This window comes from Monomorium pharaonis, chromosome 3 (genome assembly GCF_013373865.1).
Source record: "Monomorium pharaonis isolate MP-MQ-018 chromosome 3, ASM1337386v2, whole genome shotgun sequence".
In the NCBI taxonomy this organism is placed as follows: domain Eukaryota; kingdom Metazoa; phylum Arthropoda; class Insecta; order Hymenoptera; family Formicidae; genus Monomorium; species Monomorium pharaonis.
In genome coordinates this window covers 33,150,863-33,169,329 of record NC_050469.1, presented here as the reverse complement: position 1 = coordinate 33,169,329, position 18,467 = coordinate 33,150,863, and the positions used below count along the sequence as shown (strand labels likewise).

Below are 18,467 nucleotides of genomic sequence, written 5' to 3'. Positions count from 1 at the left end.
TATAATAATACATAATCAATACAAATGGCTATTTCTTTGAAGAATTGCAAAAAAACATGAAAAGTATATATATATATATATATATATGATTTTCTTCTTTTTTAAAGAAGAAAATCATTTTTGCAAGCCTTGTTTTAAGAAATTTTATGGTTTATAAATTTCATAATATATTGAAATTAAATATAAATTAAAAAAAAAATACAAAATTAAAATTTGAAAAAATACAAAAAAATTTTAAGTAAAAAAATACAAAAAAACAAAAAGATTTTATAATTCACGTTTACCTTCTCGGGGTGAGAAGGTAAACGTGAATTATAAAATCTTTTTGTTTTTGTTTTTTAATATTTTTACTTAAAATTTTTTCCGTTGCTCGATTCTCACCGTGAGAGTCGAGCAACGGCAATATATTTTGACGGCTAAAGAATGTGAAAAAAGAAAAAATCATACACACACACACACACATATATGATGTACAATAGTGTATGCGTAGATGTGAGCATGAAATACCAGCAATAAACGCTTGCTTATGGCTTTTCTACATTATTTGACGATATATCATTTTTTTCGCATTTTTTAAAGGAAACCATCATTATTTGTATTGATTATGTATTATTATAATCTTGATTCACATAAAATAAGCTTATATATTTCTAAAATATTTTGAGAAGATTTTACAAAAAAAAAGCAAAAAAATCAAAAATATTTCGGTTATATACGGTTTTTCCATCTTTTGACCGCCATATTAAATCCACCATGTTGAATGTTTGATGAATTGCAATGGGATTTGAAAGAGCAGATATCTATTCCATGATTTATCTTTATTGCAATGGTCCTGCAAAACATTTTCGCATCCAAAATATGGAATTTTCGGAAAAAAATGTCGAAAAATATTTTTTTGGGGCGGGGGGAATGGGCCATGATTTTTTTACTCGTTTTGTAGGTCAATTCTGACGCCAGTATTTGAAAGAGAAGGTTTCAAACTATCGAAAACTCTGTCGAGTTCTTTTTCTGCGACATCTATAAGTTTGAGCGTTGAACGCGAAGAAAAAATAATGGATATTTGGGCCGAAATAGGTTAATCTAATATGTTTAAACATATACCGGTCGGAAGAGTTAATGTATTAATATTGTTATATGTTGTTAAGAAATATATTATTTGGAAACATTACATGTTTTAAAATATTATAATAACGTTATGTTAATGATGTCTTGCTTACTGGGAATTGATATCTCTATCTTGTGTCCCTTTTTAAACTTTGATAAAAAAAAACATTTTTTCATAATGCTTTCCTAAAGTTTTCCTAGAGTTATTTTAGTTGATTAAAATCGGACATTCTGTAAATATAGGTTGACCAAATTTGGATCAAAAATTTTATCGAGGTTAATGAGCAATATTTTGCAATTATTCGCTTAAATGGTATTCTCTCATACATTATAATAACTTTGTTTTACATTATTGTTATTATAAAAGACGTCGGTGTTATTTGCATTTCTGTTTAGTTAAAAAAAAATAAAATTAAGCACATAAATTACAGCAAGTGTGACTCAGTCAAAACGTCTTTCGAAATAAATTTCACTGTTTAGTTTCAATTAATTGCAAAATTTTTGAAAAAAGTTACAAAAAGATATAAATTTACAAAGAAATATGTTAACAAGTTGAATTTGTCCACGGCTTAACATTTACAATTCACACGGTTTCTTATAATTTTTAGGGCATAGAATCATGATAACATTCGTTTTTTCTTCAAAGTTTGGGATAAATGTCTAAAAATCTAAAAGAAGTTTATTAAAACATCATATTTTAAATATTATTCGGTAATCAAAGCATATGGGTTGTTTATATAATATAAATATATATAAAATAATTGACATTTATCTAAATGTGTTGTAGAAATTCTATGAGAGCATTTATATAGATGTATGGATAATACTAAAATTGATCGAAAATTGATCAACGCTATGTTGTTAGGAGTTTTTGTGTGATTCTCAACATACTTTTTTTAAAACATATGCTTTATAAATATGTTGACAGAGAAAGAGAGAGAGAGAGAGAGATTGCGTATATGCGTGCATTTTATTTATTTAATTAAACATGCATTATATTTAAGCGTACGCGCACGCACGCACACCTACACATTACAATTTACATAATACCTACAAATATGTTTTAATAAACTTTTTTTACATGTTTAGATATTTTTTCCACACTTTGAGAAAAAAAATGTCATGTGATCCTATAAGCCCAACAAACTAATGCGAATTTTAAATGTTGATCAGGGGACAAAAATCGACAACTTTTGAATGTATCTTTAAAACCTTTTATTTTGTTTATTGCAAAGAAAAATGATGTAGCTGACGTATAATCTTACATAACTTGCCCTAACCTATTTGTCGTTAACAACGAAAAACCGATTTTATTTACAATAAACATTGTTTTTTCGTAACTTAAAAATTATTTCAATAACAAATGTCACAGTTTATGCATTGCACTTCTGTGTTAATTGTTTTTATACAATTAAGTATTAATTACATAAAAGTATTTTTAGTTTCTTTATAACAGGTTTAAAAAAAATGAATACAAATTATGTAGCTTATATGTACAAATGATCCAGCAAACACAGAACATTGCAGCAACATGGCGGCAATTTTGTAATATTGTTGTAATGTTGCTACAATGTTAGTTGTAACGTTGCCGCTATGTTCTGTGTTTACTGGGGAATGATATCTCTCAGTTTGGAATAGATTGAGGAATAAGATACTATATTCGTCAAATTACGAATAAAAGCCGCAAAAGAATTTTTTTTGTGATCAAATTTTTAGAAATTTGAAGTGAAAGCGCTTAGATAAATAAAATTTGATCACACAAATAACTTTTTTTTAATGGTTTTTAATCGTAGTTTGACGAATGTAGTCTTATTCCTCAATTTATTCTGAGCTATGGAATACCATTCATTTGTACGTATAAGCTACATAATTTGTATTTTGAAGCGAATATTTTTATGAACAAGGATAAACGAATGTCTCTACATTATCGACCTCGATCAAGTTTAATGGGTAGTTTAGCATCCTCTTAACTTACCTTTTAAACGGCAGTAAATATCTTAATATATTAGGTAATATTATCACTGAATCATTCGCTAATACACCTGCAATTACTTCTTCGGCAACATATTCCGGTTCAAGCATCGGCATCAATCTAATTAAAATATTTTATTTAAAATTTTGAAAAGCAAAATATAAATTTTCTATAACTTTCTATAATTTCTTTCTTAACAATTGTGCCTATACTACGGAAAAATTGTAATGCAATTTTACTAAAATTTTTAAATAAAATTTCTTGAAATTTTTTGATGAAAAAAAATGGAATTTTAAAAATATTTTAATCAATGATTTCATCAAAATTTTATCAAAAATTTATTAGTTTTAAAATTAATATATCAATTTCTTAATAAAGCCATTAATTTATTAATATAAAGTATCTACACACTTTTTCCTCACAATTTCTCACACTAAATATTATTATTTTAATAAAATTTCCTTTCTTTTTTATTAAATAATATTACTAGCGTTTTTCGTTGAAATTTCATTATATTTTTATTAAATTTTCATCAAATTTAAGAAGTTTACCAAAATTTTAGCAAAATTGCATTAAAATTTCTCTACGAGATGGCGTTATTTTCACAAACCTAGGTTTCACTCCATTAAACATTCCCGTATTAATAAGGTAGGGACAAACTAAAGTCATTTGAATCCCTTCGTATCCGTGCATCTAAAAATACATTGATAATTGGTAATTGTTTAGTAATATGAAGTGATGATAATGATGTTATTCGTTTCAATTGATAATTGCCTAATTTTTATATATAATACTTTGAGTTCGGTGAAGAGACTCTCGTGACATCCAATGGCAGCAAATTTTGTCGCAGAATAATCTGTACAGTTGTAAATTCCTAAAAGTCCAGCGACACTTGCTATTGTCACAATATGACCATGATTATTTTTCATCATATCTTTCAAGAATGACTTTGTAATCTGTGTGAAAAACATATAAATAAAATATAAAGCAAAAGTTATGTAACAATTTTTGTAAAAGATTTAATAAATTAATTTAAATAAAAAGAGACTATGAGAAGTCACGCACAGCAATCGGTGCACAAAAGTCACATAATTGTCTCGGGTGTTTAAATTATGATGCTGTAATTTGCCAAGTAAGTTACAAACTGTTTCGGTTTGAATATAAGCCATCATTTCAATATTTGGATATAATGTTGAGAACGCAAACATAAATTGTTTACTGTAATCCAAAGTCAAAAAATGTTTGATCTGGTTTGCTAACCAGATCGAAAAGCTAATTGTATGAAAATGATAAAATTTAATATACTGACGAAATTAGGTTGATTTGATGAAGTTTATATAAATTGAAAACTTACTTCAGAATCTTAATAACTCTTTTAAAAAAACGTATTTAAAGTGTATAAGTATTAAAAGTAAACAAAAAAGTAACATCGTCAAAGAGTAAATGTTCGGCTTGAAGTCAAATATTTGTGTGGCTTTTTGTAGCCCAGTTTTTTATTATTGCATGTAACTCTTCATAGCCCGTTTCTAGTCAAATTGATTTGTTGAATAATTAGGAAAGTCCTTAACTATTTTATAAAACTTATTAAAAAGATTTAAGAAAGAAAAATTTTTTTTAATATTAATACTCACCCAATAATGTGATAGAATATTCACTTTAAAAGTTTGTTCAATTTCGCAGTCGGGCAATTCCATAAAAGTCTTCCCGTATACATATCCAGCATTATTTACTAATAGATTTACCTATAAAAATAATTGTTTATTGAATTTTTAATCTTTTTATCTTAATAATTTAAAACAAATTATCTTTTAAGAAAAACTTTTAAGAGCACACACATTATTATAACGCATTTTTAATAGAAGACGGTTTCTAGTTGAAGTACGCCCACTAATCAATCAGTAATCGTAACAAAATCATAAAAAAAAATTAAAAAATAATTAGTGTTTTCTTTCGTATTTTTTCATTGTTAGAAACACTTTGTGTTCTAAAATGCACGAATAGTTCAAATGTTCTATACAAGACGACTGCTCTTCTAATTAATTTAAAATTAATTTAAATTAATAAATCTTATTAATCTTATTAATTTAAAATTAATTTAAATTAATAAGATAAATTAAAGTTAGCACGCACACACGCACGCAGGCACATACATATATGTGTACGCGTGCGTATATGTACGTGCGTGTGCCTGCGTTTGTTGCACAGTCACAAATGCTTTGTCACTCCCATTATTAAAGACTCGGAATCCTTTATACTTCTTTTACTCATTGTCAGTGAAATAAGAAATTTTAATAAATATATGTGTGTGTGTGCGTGTGCATGTGCGTATGCGTGTAATTCATCGCAGTTTGTGCTCTACGTAACCGCCCACGTCGGACAATGAGTTGCGCCGCTCCTGCCTATCTCCTGGACTACCAGGACCCTACAGGTACTGGTCTCGTAATTCACTAACTATTTCCTTTTATAATTCAAAAATTAAGCTTCAAAAAATTTTCGTAAAGAAAAACTTGTCTTAGAATTGATAGAAGAATACGTTTTTTAGGGACACGTCTTTTGGGTTGTTCTGAACTCTTATAATAATGATATGAAATTCTCGTAAATTTGATCAATATTTACTCACATTTCCGATTTCAATCTGTACTGCTTTTGCAGTGTGATACACTGAGTCTTTATCAGCTATATCACAACAATATGTCCAACATTTTCCACCAATTTTTCTAATTTCCTCTGCAACTTCTGCAAGACCTGTGTTTATCAATTACAAATATATTTATACTTACATTCATGCAAAATTTATTAAGAAGGGATTAAAATAAACATAGAATTACCAAATATCGTAAATATACTGGGTAAAATATAACCGGAAGCCATCCCGTAATAGAAAGATAAACGGGATTGAGTTGAACATAAAAGTTCAATATTGTCTTGGGTTAGGTCCACCAATAATCGAGATATTAACGTATAAAATCGGCAAATAATTTAATTAATTTTTATCGTAATTGTGAACAGTAATTTAATGAAAGCTTATCATACATTTACGATAAATTTTTTCTTCCGTGTTATGGCTCGAGCGGATTGAGCTCTTCTCTCGGTGCGCTCTCATTCGCATAATCCAGATAGCCAGTTGATATGATAAAGATATTAGCATCTTGCTACGCATTTATGTCGTCCTTTGTGCTGTTGTTTGCTAGCATTTGATCGTCGGAAATAAAATTCTTTGCACGTTTCAAACATTATGCTAGTATTACTTAAGATCAGTGTCGAATGCTAGCAAATAACAGCACAAGGGACGACGTAAATGCGTAGCAAGATGATTATCTTAAAGAATTTTCTTTTTTTAAACTTCTTTTTTTCCAGGAAGTCATGAATAAACATAATAAGAATATCTCAAGAAGTTACACACATTATGTTTGTCATTCCTAAAAACTTCATTTATTTAAAATTAATATAAAAATTGATGAATTACATTATGCCTTACGAATTCATACAAATAATATTTAGGAAGAGAGAAAATATTCCAAAATTACGACTCTCTCTCTCTCTCTCTCTCTCTCTCTCTCTTCCCATTTAAAACAAAATAATTTTATTAAAATATATTACAATCAATCACCTAAAAAATAATTAAATTAAAAAAGTAAAAATTAAATTAATTTTCTTGTGTTTATTTTTCTAATAATTAGAATTATTAAAATTCCAGATAAATATTTTGCCTTCTTTTTTATTTCCTGACATCATATATTACATTATGATTATATACAAAATAACAAAATACATAAAATGTTTGTAATGTAACTGTTGCTATAATTGTACATAAGTAAAATACTAAGAGATGCCTTTCAAATTCTTAGGATATTCAAATATCTGAATTACAAAGAGTTCATAATAAATTCCTGAAGAATATTCCGATATTGATTTGATTATGAGTAATTCATAATAATTCTTAAAAAAATCATTTTCCTAATTCTGCAAATATTCTTTATTATGATATTTCTACGATTTCCTATTCATCCATTTGAATGCTATCTGGTTGAACATAATTAGTTAAATTCACAATTGCTTGGTGGACAGACTACATTTCGAAACTCATGAAAAAAAGTATTGTAACCTTTTAGTAATGGACAATATATAAGAAATGTTCTTACAATCCATCCATCCATTCATAATAAAAAAAAAATGAGAACGCGAGAAGTTCGCTCGTGGTCGAGCGGTATTGTTGCCGCTCTTCCGCGATGCTGATTGGTTCTCTCACTTGACTCGCAGAAGATTAATCGAAAAGTACGGATAAACAATCATTAGCAAGCTTTTATCAACCTTTTTCTTTGATCGGAAACTTTAAACGCGTTTTTCTCGAAACCACTTTTTTCGAAACTGCGTGCATGATTTAAAAAAAATTGATCGACGGATCCACTTCTTTTTTTTTTAAATTAAAGGTTATTAAATTATCTTCTGTGTGAACCTAAAGTATAATTTAAAAATCATGTAAAAAGAAAGTTATTTTAAAAAAAGTCAAAAAATTTTCACAAAAAACCGATTTTTTTTTAAAGCGCTATTTTATACATTTTTTATAATAAATGTATGGCTTTCTTAGTTCACTTAGAAGCTATACTCATAAACTTTACAAAAAACTTTGGTTTTTTCCTTTTAGCCGATTCTACTGGATGTTATCACGCAGTGTGGAAGGAATTTTTCAAGGCAGTTGTGCATTTTTGCTTACAACTTATAATTAAATGAATAAAATTTTATAAAATTGTTTTGAGTATCTTAAGACATGCACAATGAGTGATAAAAATTGCAAAAAGATCTATTGCTTAGTTTCATTAGAAAAAATCATTAAAAAGTGCTTAATTTTGGCCTCCTAATGTAGACGCCCCCCTTAATTTCTATCATAATTGTGAACAGTAAATTAATGAAAGCTTATTATACATTCACGCTAAATTTTTTTTTTCGTGTTATAGTTTAAGCGAATTAAGCTCTTCCCTCGGCGCGCTCTCATTCATATAACTTGAAAAATTAATGCCTCTATTATTGGTGGACTTAATCCAAGACAATATTGGACTTTTATGTTCATTTCGATCCCTTCTACCTTTTTACGAGCGTTGACCTACATGTTTTGGGACACCCTTATATGGATATGTATAATAATGTGTGTGTGTGTGTAAGCGCGCGCGCGCACGCGCGTGCATGTGTATTATACATATAAAATTAAATAAATAGCGCGCGCATGTGTTGTTCTAGTGTACTAAATTTTTCATTATCATTTAAGTATTTTGTAAATATTGTCTTCTACTATTTCGTAATTACATTTGGAATACAAATAGAAGATTCTATGAATTTAACGCTATCTGAGAATAATTTTGACATGTATTATAGCATACATGTATGTAATATTTTAATTAAAAAAAATAATTATTCAAATAATAAACTCTCTTACCATTTTTGTTGATGTCCCAGATAACTACGTGTGCACCTAGTTCAGCGAATTTGATTGCGATTAGTTTGCCGATTCCGCTGGCACCACCCGTAACAAGAGCAATTTCACCCTTAATTGATTTTGCTCGATATCGGCGAGGAATTAATGTTAATACTACCGTCTCAGTGAAATAAACAATCGCCATGCCAATAAACAGCAATAAATCATAGATCACACGCACGCTTTCCCTCAGAGTCGTCATTTTATGAGAGCTAGTATTGCTTAAAAACAATATAAAATTATCAATTCTATTTATCATCTTTATTTTATTATAAAGTATTTTCTCAAGTAATACACAATTACGCAATTATATGATTAATTATACAAAGTATTTATTACAATCGTTAAATATAAGATATTAAAAATATTTGATTAAATACATATACAAAATACATAATATATAAAAAATAATTAATATAAAATATACAAAACACATAAATTTATAGTTATTTCTGGTACAAAGGTATAAAAATATTTGAACCCGTTTTTCTGCTCTAATTCTGCTAGATATTGCACCTTAATATATGTTAGAGACATATTATTAATTGACAACCTTTTATGGTAACACACACAATAAGTGGCCCCTTTTTATCTTGCAAATTAACAAAGATAGACCAAACAAAGTAATATCAAATTTAATAATTTAAACTGACCTTTATTGTGAGCACAGTGAACAGAAAAATTATTATCTATGTTAAAGAATACAGAAATCTTTTTCATAGTAATGTGAATATTTTGATATAATTTATAACTTTGTTATGTCATTGTATTCTTTAAAATAAAAGGTTACAATTTTTATTACATTAAAATATTCATGTTATTATAATGTTATGCGCGTCTTTTTGTTCTCTAACGTAATATTCATGAATAATTAGTGTGTTTACAATAAAATTCAATTCAAATCATTTAATTTGATATTATTTTAAGTCTATCTCTGTTAATTTACAAGAAGGAATGATCGCTTAACCGAGGACACATAACTTTACATAATTTTAATTTTAACATAAATTAAAATTTTTTTCAAAATTAATCATAATTTTCAATATTCTTACATTAAAATAAAATTTATATATGATATATAGCGAATTCTGTTATTTTTATTATACCGAATCCAATAATTGTTTGGTGTTTTTTAATGCCGGTTAAAATCATAAAAACTTATTAAACAAGTTTTGTTTGACACAAAAGAAAAGCAAATAGTTACCAAATCTAGTATAATAATAACTAGTATAATATAACAAATTTTATATAAATTTAATTTTAATATAAAAGGTATGCACATTGTGATTATTTTTAATTAAAATTTTCATATTAAAACTAAAATTACATATAGACATCCAGTAAAAAAGTTAAAATACTTTATATTTTATGTATTTTGGAACACAGCCTGTTCACTGAACGATTAAGAGGGAGAAGGAGGAGGGAATTTCACTTAATGATTTAATCAATTACGTTCTACGTGCAGGGTTGCGTTTTGAAATCTATCAAAAAATGAAGTATTGCAATCTTTTAGCGACCTACTGTGCTAAATCTGGAGAGTAGTTAGTAGACCGAATTCGGTAATAATTTGCTTTGTCCATGTCATAAATAAAAAATTATTAGATTTAATATGCTAAACCCAATATATCCCATCAAAACTTATATTTAATTTTAATTCTCTATAAGCTATAAATAGTTTATAGCAATTAATGCAATTTAGTCAAAATTTTAATTTACTGTCCGAACAGTTATTTTAGTCATTTTTAATATTTTTTTTATGTAATTAAGAATTGACATAAAAAACTATAAATTTAAAGTTTTATTGTGTATACTTTTCGATACATTAAACTATAACTACATATACTTTTGGACGCGTTGCTACCCCGATAGGAAAAAATTTATAAAATTGTATGACAAAATATTGTAAAAGATTTATAATCCGTCATTATGAAGGCATAGTTGAGAAAATATATGTAGAAACATTAACCTTTCATAAAACGTTAATAAATGTTTGCACAATTAAATTTTGAAATGATATGTTGGCATAACAATAGCGATATGGCAAATCATCTTAACAGCATTTGCAAAATTAAATTTAGAAATAAATTATGCAATATTTGAGAAAAATATTTCAGTTATAACGTGTTTAAAACGTTTAGAAATATAATTATGCACAAAAGACTTAAATTATTCCCCAATTATTCCTAAATTATGATGCACGAATATTGAAACATGGAATGTGTAATATTGCATGTTTCAATATTTGTGCATTATAATGTAGGAATGATTTAAGAGTTTCTGACCGCTATTACTATCAATGAGATATTTAACTCTCCAACGGACACAACTAATCTGTCAGACAAAGTGCCTCTTTTTTAATTTTTATTAAATGTCTAGTGAATAAGCGATATTTGTTAAATTCATTGCAATACCTTTTAATATTAATTTTGAATTAAATATTGAAGATTAAATGCTGTATTATAAATATTACACATTATTATTGCTGCATTATTGTGAAAATATTGAAAATTATAATGTGATAATTTTAAATGCTGAAATAATTGCAAAATATTTATATTTCAATATTTGTCTAATCTTTAACAAATATTATTTAAGAATTGTATTCTGACAAAATGTTGCGTTATGGCGAATCATCTTAACACAATCTTTAATGCCATTATTGTGCAATGTTTGCAAAATCTTTCTATCGGGGTAAGTAGGTTTAAAATATACAATTTGCAAAATATTTATATCCATATTATTTCAAAAATGCGAATTTATAATTTGTTCTATTTAAATTTTTACATTTCTTACTAACTTATGCTTATATCATAACTTATGAAAATGTACTTAAAGATTATAAATCATAGCGTCTTGAATTCAACGATAGCTGCTGACTGGTGAAAGGCAGCTACACGATAGAAAGTTGTACCTTTCATCCAAATCTTCCAGTAATCTATCAGAGTACTGAACACTAAATTTTTATATATGAATTTTACAATATGTAATTTAATTAAAAAATTAAGTAAATTATAAAATATATTCAATTAAAATACACCAAAAGTTTAATAGATTTGAAAATATATACAACAAAACTTAACGCTTCTAAAATTATATGCAGTAACAGTTCAGTGTATCGGAAAGTATATATGTATACAATAAAACTTTAAATAAATTATTCTAGAATTCAAATAAACTTAATTTTTGTAAATACAATATATTATGTTTGTTGATTGTATCTTTTTTACTTTTAATTTTTTTTTTCCTGATTAAGTACTAATATATTTAATATTTTTAAACTTTACAATAAGAATTTCACAATAAAACAATAAAAAAGTACCTTAATAATTAAATAGCAATTATTTAAAATATTATTTTTTATATATCTTTTAAATATATTCTTTTCATTTTTTTTTCCTTTATTTTCTCTATTTTGCTTATATATGTATATTTTTTAAACAAATTTAAAAAATATATATTTGAAGTTCTGTTTATTTGTAATTTAATCAATTCATACATACACAATCGATTACCTTTTGTCCGTTTAAATATGCAACATTCGATATTCTTTCAACGATTTGCGCAGCTTTACAGAAACCACAAATTAATCACAGTTTTATGCAAAAAGAATGCAGAAAATAAATATTTTATTTGAAAATTTCACTGTATTTTATGTTTTAGCTATTTTTTTTCTTGCACTGTCTTCAAATAAAAGGAGAATATATAACAGTATTTATGCTTCCCAGTGTGCACTAGGTGACCGGCAAATGTCGACTGCGGCTTCCAGTGCGCCCGAATTACCTAGCGCACTGTGAAAACGTCAGATTGCGAAGTCTTAGCTATAATGCAAGACAAACCATCAAGACTTGAAAATAAAGAAAATAACTGAAGAGAGAGCATATTGCAGCGACATATGATTTTTTTTATATGGATAGGAAGAATAATGGTTACAAATAAAAAATGATAGCTTATATAATGAATCTGATATTCCGGTTATCTACTTTTTTGAATAAATGTGTGCGTATCTTATATTTTTAATGAAATATGTATCGCATATAAAAACATTATTCAATAAACTAGAAAAAAAAATAGCACAGAGAGAGAGAGAGAGAGAGAGAGAGAGAGAGAGAGAGAGAGAGAGAGAGAGAGTTACACTCTTTGTACATATATCTTTCTCTACTTAAAGCATAGACATACTTGGTTTATTTTGAACACAAATGCAGAAAGTAGCTAAAACGAATACGGTGAAACTTCATTCCGATACGTAGCCTGTGATTACATTGTATGCGAGCAGCAAATGTATGTATACATTTTGTAATATTTACTTTGCGTCTTACTTTCTAAAATTGCACCTTCTTATTTCTGAAAGTGGACACAAAAAATAGCAATTAAAGACTGCATTATATTTTTAATTTTGATAAATTAAAACACAACGCTTTGCACACATTAATTATTTTTATTTATTTTTATTAATATTTAAAAAATTGTATTAATCTATATTTAAATATTAATAACGTAATCTTTTTAGTACAATGTATTCAGATTAAGCGCAAACTCAGTTTTTATGTTAAATAATATAATTATAAAATAATTTTGAACACAAATTATTTTGTTCACAACCTTTAAAGTGACTTAAACGTGCACGAGTTTTAAAATTATTTTTTAAAAGTATTTTTTTAATAACAATTTTACCATTATTTAAATAAAATTCGATCTATTAAAAATTAAAATATCTATTATTATAATTTTATAAAGTACTTAATGACAAATTCAATAAGAAAGTGTAATTTTAATCATGAGATATCACTTATATTGCATTTAGGTCTAAGTAAAAAAGAAACAAAATATCTAAAAAATATTTGTTTAAAAAAATATAATTTTAAATTACCATACAGTCTCTTTTAAACAAAATAACTTATTCGAAAATTTGTTTATAACTTTGTCAAAAAAAAAATAAATGTATAATGTATAAAATGTTATAATATATAAAAAATGTTGATTGTATACATTTAAATCAAATGCACTATTTATATATATATTTATATACAAAATGTGTTAATTCTACAGGAAAATAATTATAAAAAAATAATTCTACAATTTAAAAAGATAAATATAAGAACAGTTAGACTATTTGAGAGAGTATTATATATATGTAAAATCTATTTATTATATTTTTTTATAAATCAATGATAATGATAATTAAATATTTTTTTATTTATTTTTTATTTACTGTAATTATTATTTATATATCGTATAATTATTCTTAAAATTATAATTTGCGTTTTTTATGTAATCATTTAAATGGATTTTTATTGTGCATTATTGTCTTAGTTAAAACCGTTATTATTATAATACTTTAATATTAGTATTTCTCTAGAAGAACATTACATGAAGTTTTCATTGACTAAACAATTTTGTCATTAAATGACATTGCATAAAACCAGACACTGTGAATGCCGGTAAATATTGCATAGTTACTAAGCTCTCCCATAGAAAGTCGTTTGATTGACTAAATCCTTGAACTACGCGAAAAATGCATATTAGTAAATAACTTTGCTTTTGTCAAATAATGGTAGACATCTTACTTTTAGATTATATTTTAATGCAACATCTTTGCAATTGATCTTTCAACGTATGTACACATTTATATCCACATATATATGTACATATTTTACATTCTTTAAAAAATACTTATTTTATACCTTACACGGAAAAAATTTTCTCTTAAAAATTACCCTGAAAATCGTGGTAATTGTAGGACAACGTAAACCTTGAAGAATTTTACTCTACTTTTGACAAATTTACTAAAATTTTAATTAAATTTGACAAAATTTTATAAATTTTACTATACTTCTAACAAAATTTACTAAAACTTTGCCAAATTTTATTAAAATTTTACTAAATTTTAGTAAATTTTACTAAATTTTATTAAAAGTATGGTAAAATTCTTCAAGGTTTACGTTGTCTCACAATTACCACGATTTTCAGGGTAATTTTTAAGAGAAAATTCTCTCCGTGTAGGCTAACACTTTTTTGCCTAAAATAAAAATGAAGATAATATATATTTAAATAATTTAAAAAATATAATTTAATAATTAAAAAAAAATTAATAAAAAAACTTTGGATAATATTGTCTAGATAATTTATACAGATAAATTATCACGGTATACACACACATAACATTAATAATGCGTAATAACATATAATGCAAACATTGTATAATAAGTTTTATCATTAAATTTAAAAGATTCGTTATTAATAAAAATAGATGTACGTATTATATTCAAAATAAATAGAACGATCAAAGTAAATTTCTGCATAACGCATATGCGAAATTCTACAAACTCTTCTTAGTTATTGGGAGAAATGTAGGTAAAAGATGGAAACATTTCCCCACTCAACCTGGTGAAAGGATGACGCTGCCAAACTGGGTCGCTAACAAATTGACTTGATTCATGAAGAAAGAGAAATATACGAGCACAATGAAAAGTTTTATGCGATATTCTATAAGAGCAGACTCAATGTATATACGGGATACAGAATAAAAGTGAAACTATCATCTAATATCAATTTTTCTTACGTGCTTGTTTAATTATTCAAAATATTGGTTCATAATAGCATGTATGATGACAAATAAAAGTGGATTAATGTGAAGAATATTAACATTGTATGAAATTACAATAACATTGTTATTTTATCTTATCTTTTTTACCTTTTTAAATTTTACCTTTTTTAAAGTTTAACCTTTTTAAATCTTCTCGTATCTTTTTTACCTTTTTAAAGTTTCATTATGTGTTGTTCTCGCAGTGGAATATTTTGACACAATACGCATCAGAAGCCGTCATTAAAAGGTTTCCATCTTACATATTTATATACGTGCGAATTTCACTGAGAAAAAATTCTTTATATCAAGCATCAAATTATATTAGAGAAGATCTAATTATATCAATCGGTATGTAAATTTAAAACTAACGCGATAGTTGAGTGATATTTTCGTATTATTTGATTAATTTGATTGTACAAATACATTGTGACCGCGTATAATATTATTACTATTATCTACGATTATAAATCGAAAGAAGGGATACGCGAAGGAAGAGATAAACTGTGAGGCGCGTGAGACAATGGGCGGACAATCGCAAGTAGTAACAACGAAAAGACTTGCAGTCGAGCATTGACGACGAAATTCTAATTTCCGCGATTCGTCCTATTTTATAATTAAATTATTAAATATATCCGATTATTAGCCCTAACATCTCGGGTTTTTAATTGAAAATCCTAGAAATTATTCTATACATTGGACACGAGTTGTGTGGGAAAGAATTTTTTCTTATTTTACGAAGAATTTTACTATACTTTTGACAAAATTTTATTAAAAGTATGGTAAAATTCTTCAGGGTTTACGTTGTCTCACAATTACCACGATTTTCAGAGTAATTTTTAAGAGAAAATTTTCTCCGTGGATCCTTCTGTTAAAATTTGGTCTGCTTCGATATAAAGATTTTTTCCTGTCAGACAAATGGATCGCTCTCGTACCTCAATTATTAAAAATAATTTTTTTAATGTCATTTATCTCAAAGATTGTTTTTATACATTTTTCACATAATTATTTCTTTAAAAATTTGTTATCATACATATTCTATGAAGAACTATGTATTTTCAAAGCATTCTCGAGTACTGCTGTGAATTACAGCGGAAGAACTGCCAAGCATCATGGCACATTATGGTATTGTGAATACTGAATTTCAATTTATGTCATAGTTTTATTTAACTATTTTATTTACATTTGTGACTATATTCATGATATAATTTTGCAGCAATGATATTCGCGTTTTTGTCTGATTTTTCTTTACATTATAAAATAAACGCAAACCCGCGCTGTGTGTATTCATTTTGGCATTGATATCATATTCTCAAGCAAGAAACATGATTAAATTGGTATTAATATAAATCGTTATTTTTCTTTTTCGTCTGTAATTAAACCGTTACTAAAGATAATTATATAATTGCAATATAATGATATTTTGTCAGTTTACAACATAAATGCGTTTAAATTGTAATATAGTTTACAAGATTTTTCAAGCAACTTTATTTTTAGCCTTTTACATGGATAAAACTTTCTTACGTTAATGTATGAGATATATTTAATTTTAAAATATTTTGATTATACGCTTTAATTGTAAGTATAGCACTTATATGTATATTATTATACTTACAATTCAGAAGCATATTTCAAGCAATCAATTTGATTGAGAATGAGTTAAAGTTTACTTAGAAAGAAAAAATTTATGCATCAGAGCATATATAACATTAAGTTAAAAACCGTTTTGTTATATAATTTTAAATATTTCGGTTGTAGTATACAGTCCTTGGTTTATATGCATATGTGTATGTGCGATGACAGTCGATATTATCGACTTCTTCCGAATCCGCACTCACACATACATACGAAATTTTTATAAACAGAAATATATTATACTGGAGCATCTAGGCTTATTCTAAAAGAACAGAATTGTTCTTTCTTGTACATATACCAAATAGAATCAACTTGGAATAAAATATAAAATACATTTTCGAAGTGAAAAGGTCATGGTTATTCCATCTATTAGTTCCTAACTCGAGTTTACGATATGAATTGATGCAAAAAAAGGTTATAGTGTCGCCATCTGTGTGGTAGCTTCTACAGCTTTGTCGATAACGCAATAAAGAGCACTTACCGTTCCTTGTTGACGGTCCGGCATCGATGCTGTCCACTAGCGTCGCCACAATTGTTGATCTCCATCACTTACTCCGTCGTTGACGAACCCGAAGGGAAAGATCCGCTTGTACACAACACTTGACACACCACAATAAATGTATCACGCACTATATATATCTTGCTGGTACCACATTGGGTGCTTTCCATTTAATGACACAAGTCGACACAAGTGTCGTTCTATCTTTGTTACTCATTGAACATAAAAAAAAGATAGAACGATGCTTGTGTCGACTTGTGTTACTAAATGGAAAGCACCCATTATGTTCTTTCGCTATAGGTCATATACAGGACGATTTTTGCACTCAAAAGCACAGTGTTTCCACTCTCGCAGAAACGCGGAGCAGGTCCGATCGTTCGAGTCTACGACGGAGTTACGGTCGCCTGATCGGAAATATCGCGGGTATACCAAATAAATCTTGTTAATTGAAACTAATTTCTGATGTAAAAAAAGGACATTTTAAAGATTTTTTACAATCAATTAGCATTCATATATATTCTAAAATTACTTTAAAGCAGCAACCATTGACATATTATTGATTTACTAATTCCAATTTTTATATTTGAGAAACGCGAAAATTCGCACAGAGATCCATTTAATTAAAATTATTTTAAAAAAGATTAACAACTAATTTTTTGCGCATCCTTCATCTCGAATTAGCCAAAAATTGTTTTGGACACTAAAAATAATTTCCACAGTAATTTACAACTTATCACTCATCCAATTAAGAATGACTATCAGGTTTAGTGCAGCTGGAAAAAAAAATAAAATTAGGTAGAAACTATCTAAATTTCGAAAATTGCAGAAAATCTCTATCTCCGACTATCTCCAATTTCCTATAAAAGTTTCACCCTAAATTTATTGCGCTAATAAGATCTGATCACATTATCGCGTTAGTTTTATTGGAAATATCTTTTGTAATATCGTTGCGCGACAATTCGTTCGTAAATTGTTGTAAATATAGCCAGACGAGTCGATATAAACTCCGACTGTCACTGACTTTTACATCGCCGATTGCCGTCATTCCCAATGTGTATGTATTTCAGGACAAAAGTTCTCAACCCGATGATTGTTTAGAAATTCAAAAATATATTTGCAATATTAATTCTTTCAGAATGTTCTGCTAATTTTGAATCTACTTTTTTCTCCGTATTTTGGTCAAAGACATCAGAGTTATTTTTATTTT

General features: G+C 26.9%; 1 protein-coding gene across 2 annotated transcripts in view; it reads right to left on the bottom strand.

The window, feature by feature from the left end:
* Window positions 1-18,467, bottom strand: part of LOC105835775 (estradiol 17-beta-dehydrogenase 11) — a 19,642-nt gene extending 1,175 nt beyond the window's left edge. The window contains exons 1-7 of one of the 2 annotated variants that reach the window (XM_036284719.1): window positions 17,243-18,467; window positions 8,508-8,767; window positions 5,697-5,821; window positions 4,708-4,818; window positions 3,871-4,032; window positions 3,687-3,769; window positions 3,080-3,196 (exon numbers count right to left, since the gene is read on the bottom strand). In XM_036284719.1, coding sequence (XP_036140612.1) covers window positions 3,080-3,196; window positions 3,687-3,769; window positions 3,871-4,032; window positions 4,708-4,818; window positions 5,697-5,821; window positions 8,508-8,767; window positions 17,243-17,307 — 923 coding nt within the window. In that variant the 5' untranslated portion in view covers window positions 17,308-18,467. Of the gene's footprint in view, window positions 1-3,079; window positions 3,197-3,686; window positions 3,770-3,870; window positions 4,033-4,707; window positions 4,819-5,696; window positions 5,822-8,507; window positions 8,768-12,058; window positions 12,266-17,242 lie in introns of those variants that run through there. The other variant, XM_036284720.1, reaches the window with a different exon arrangement.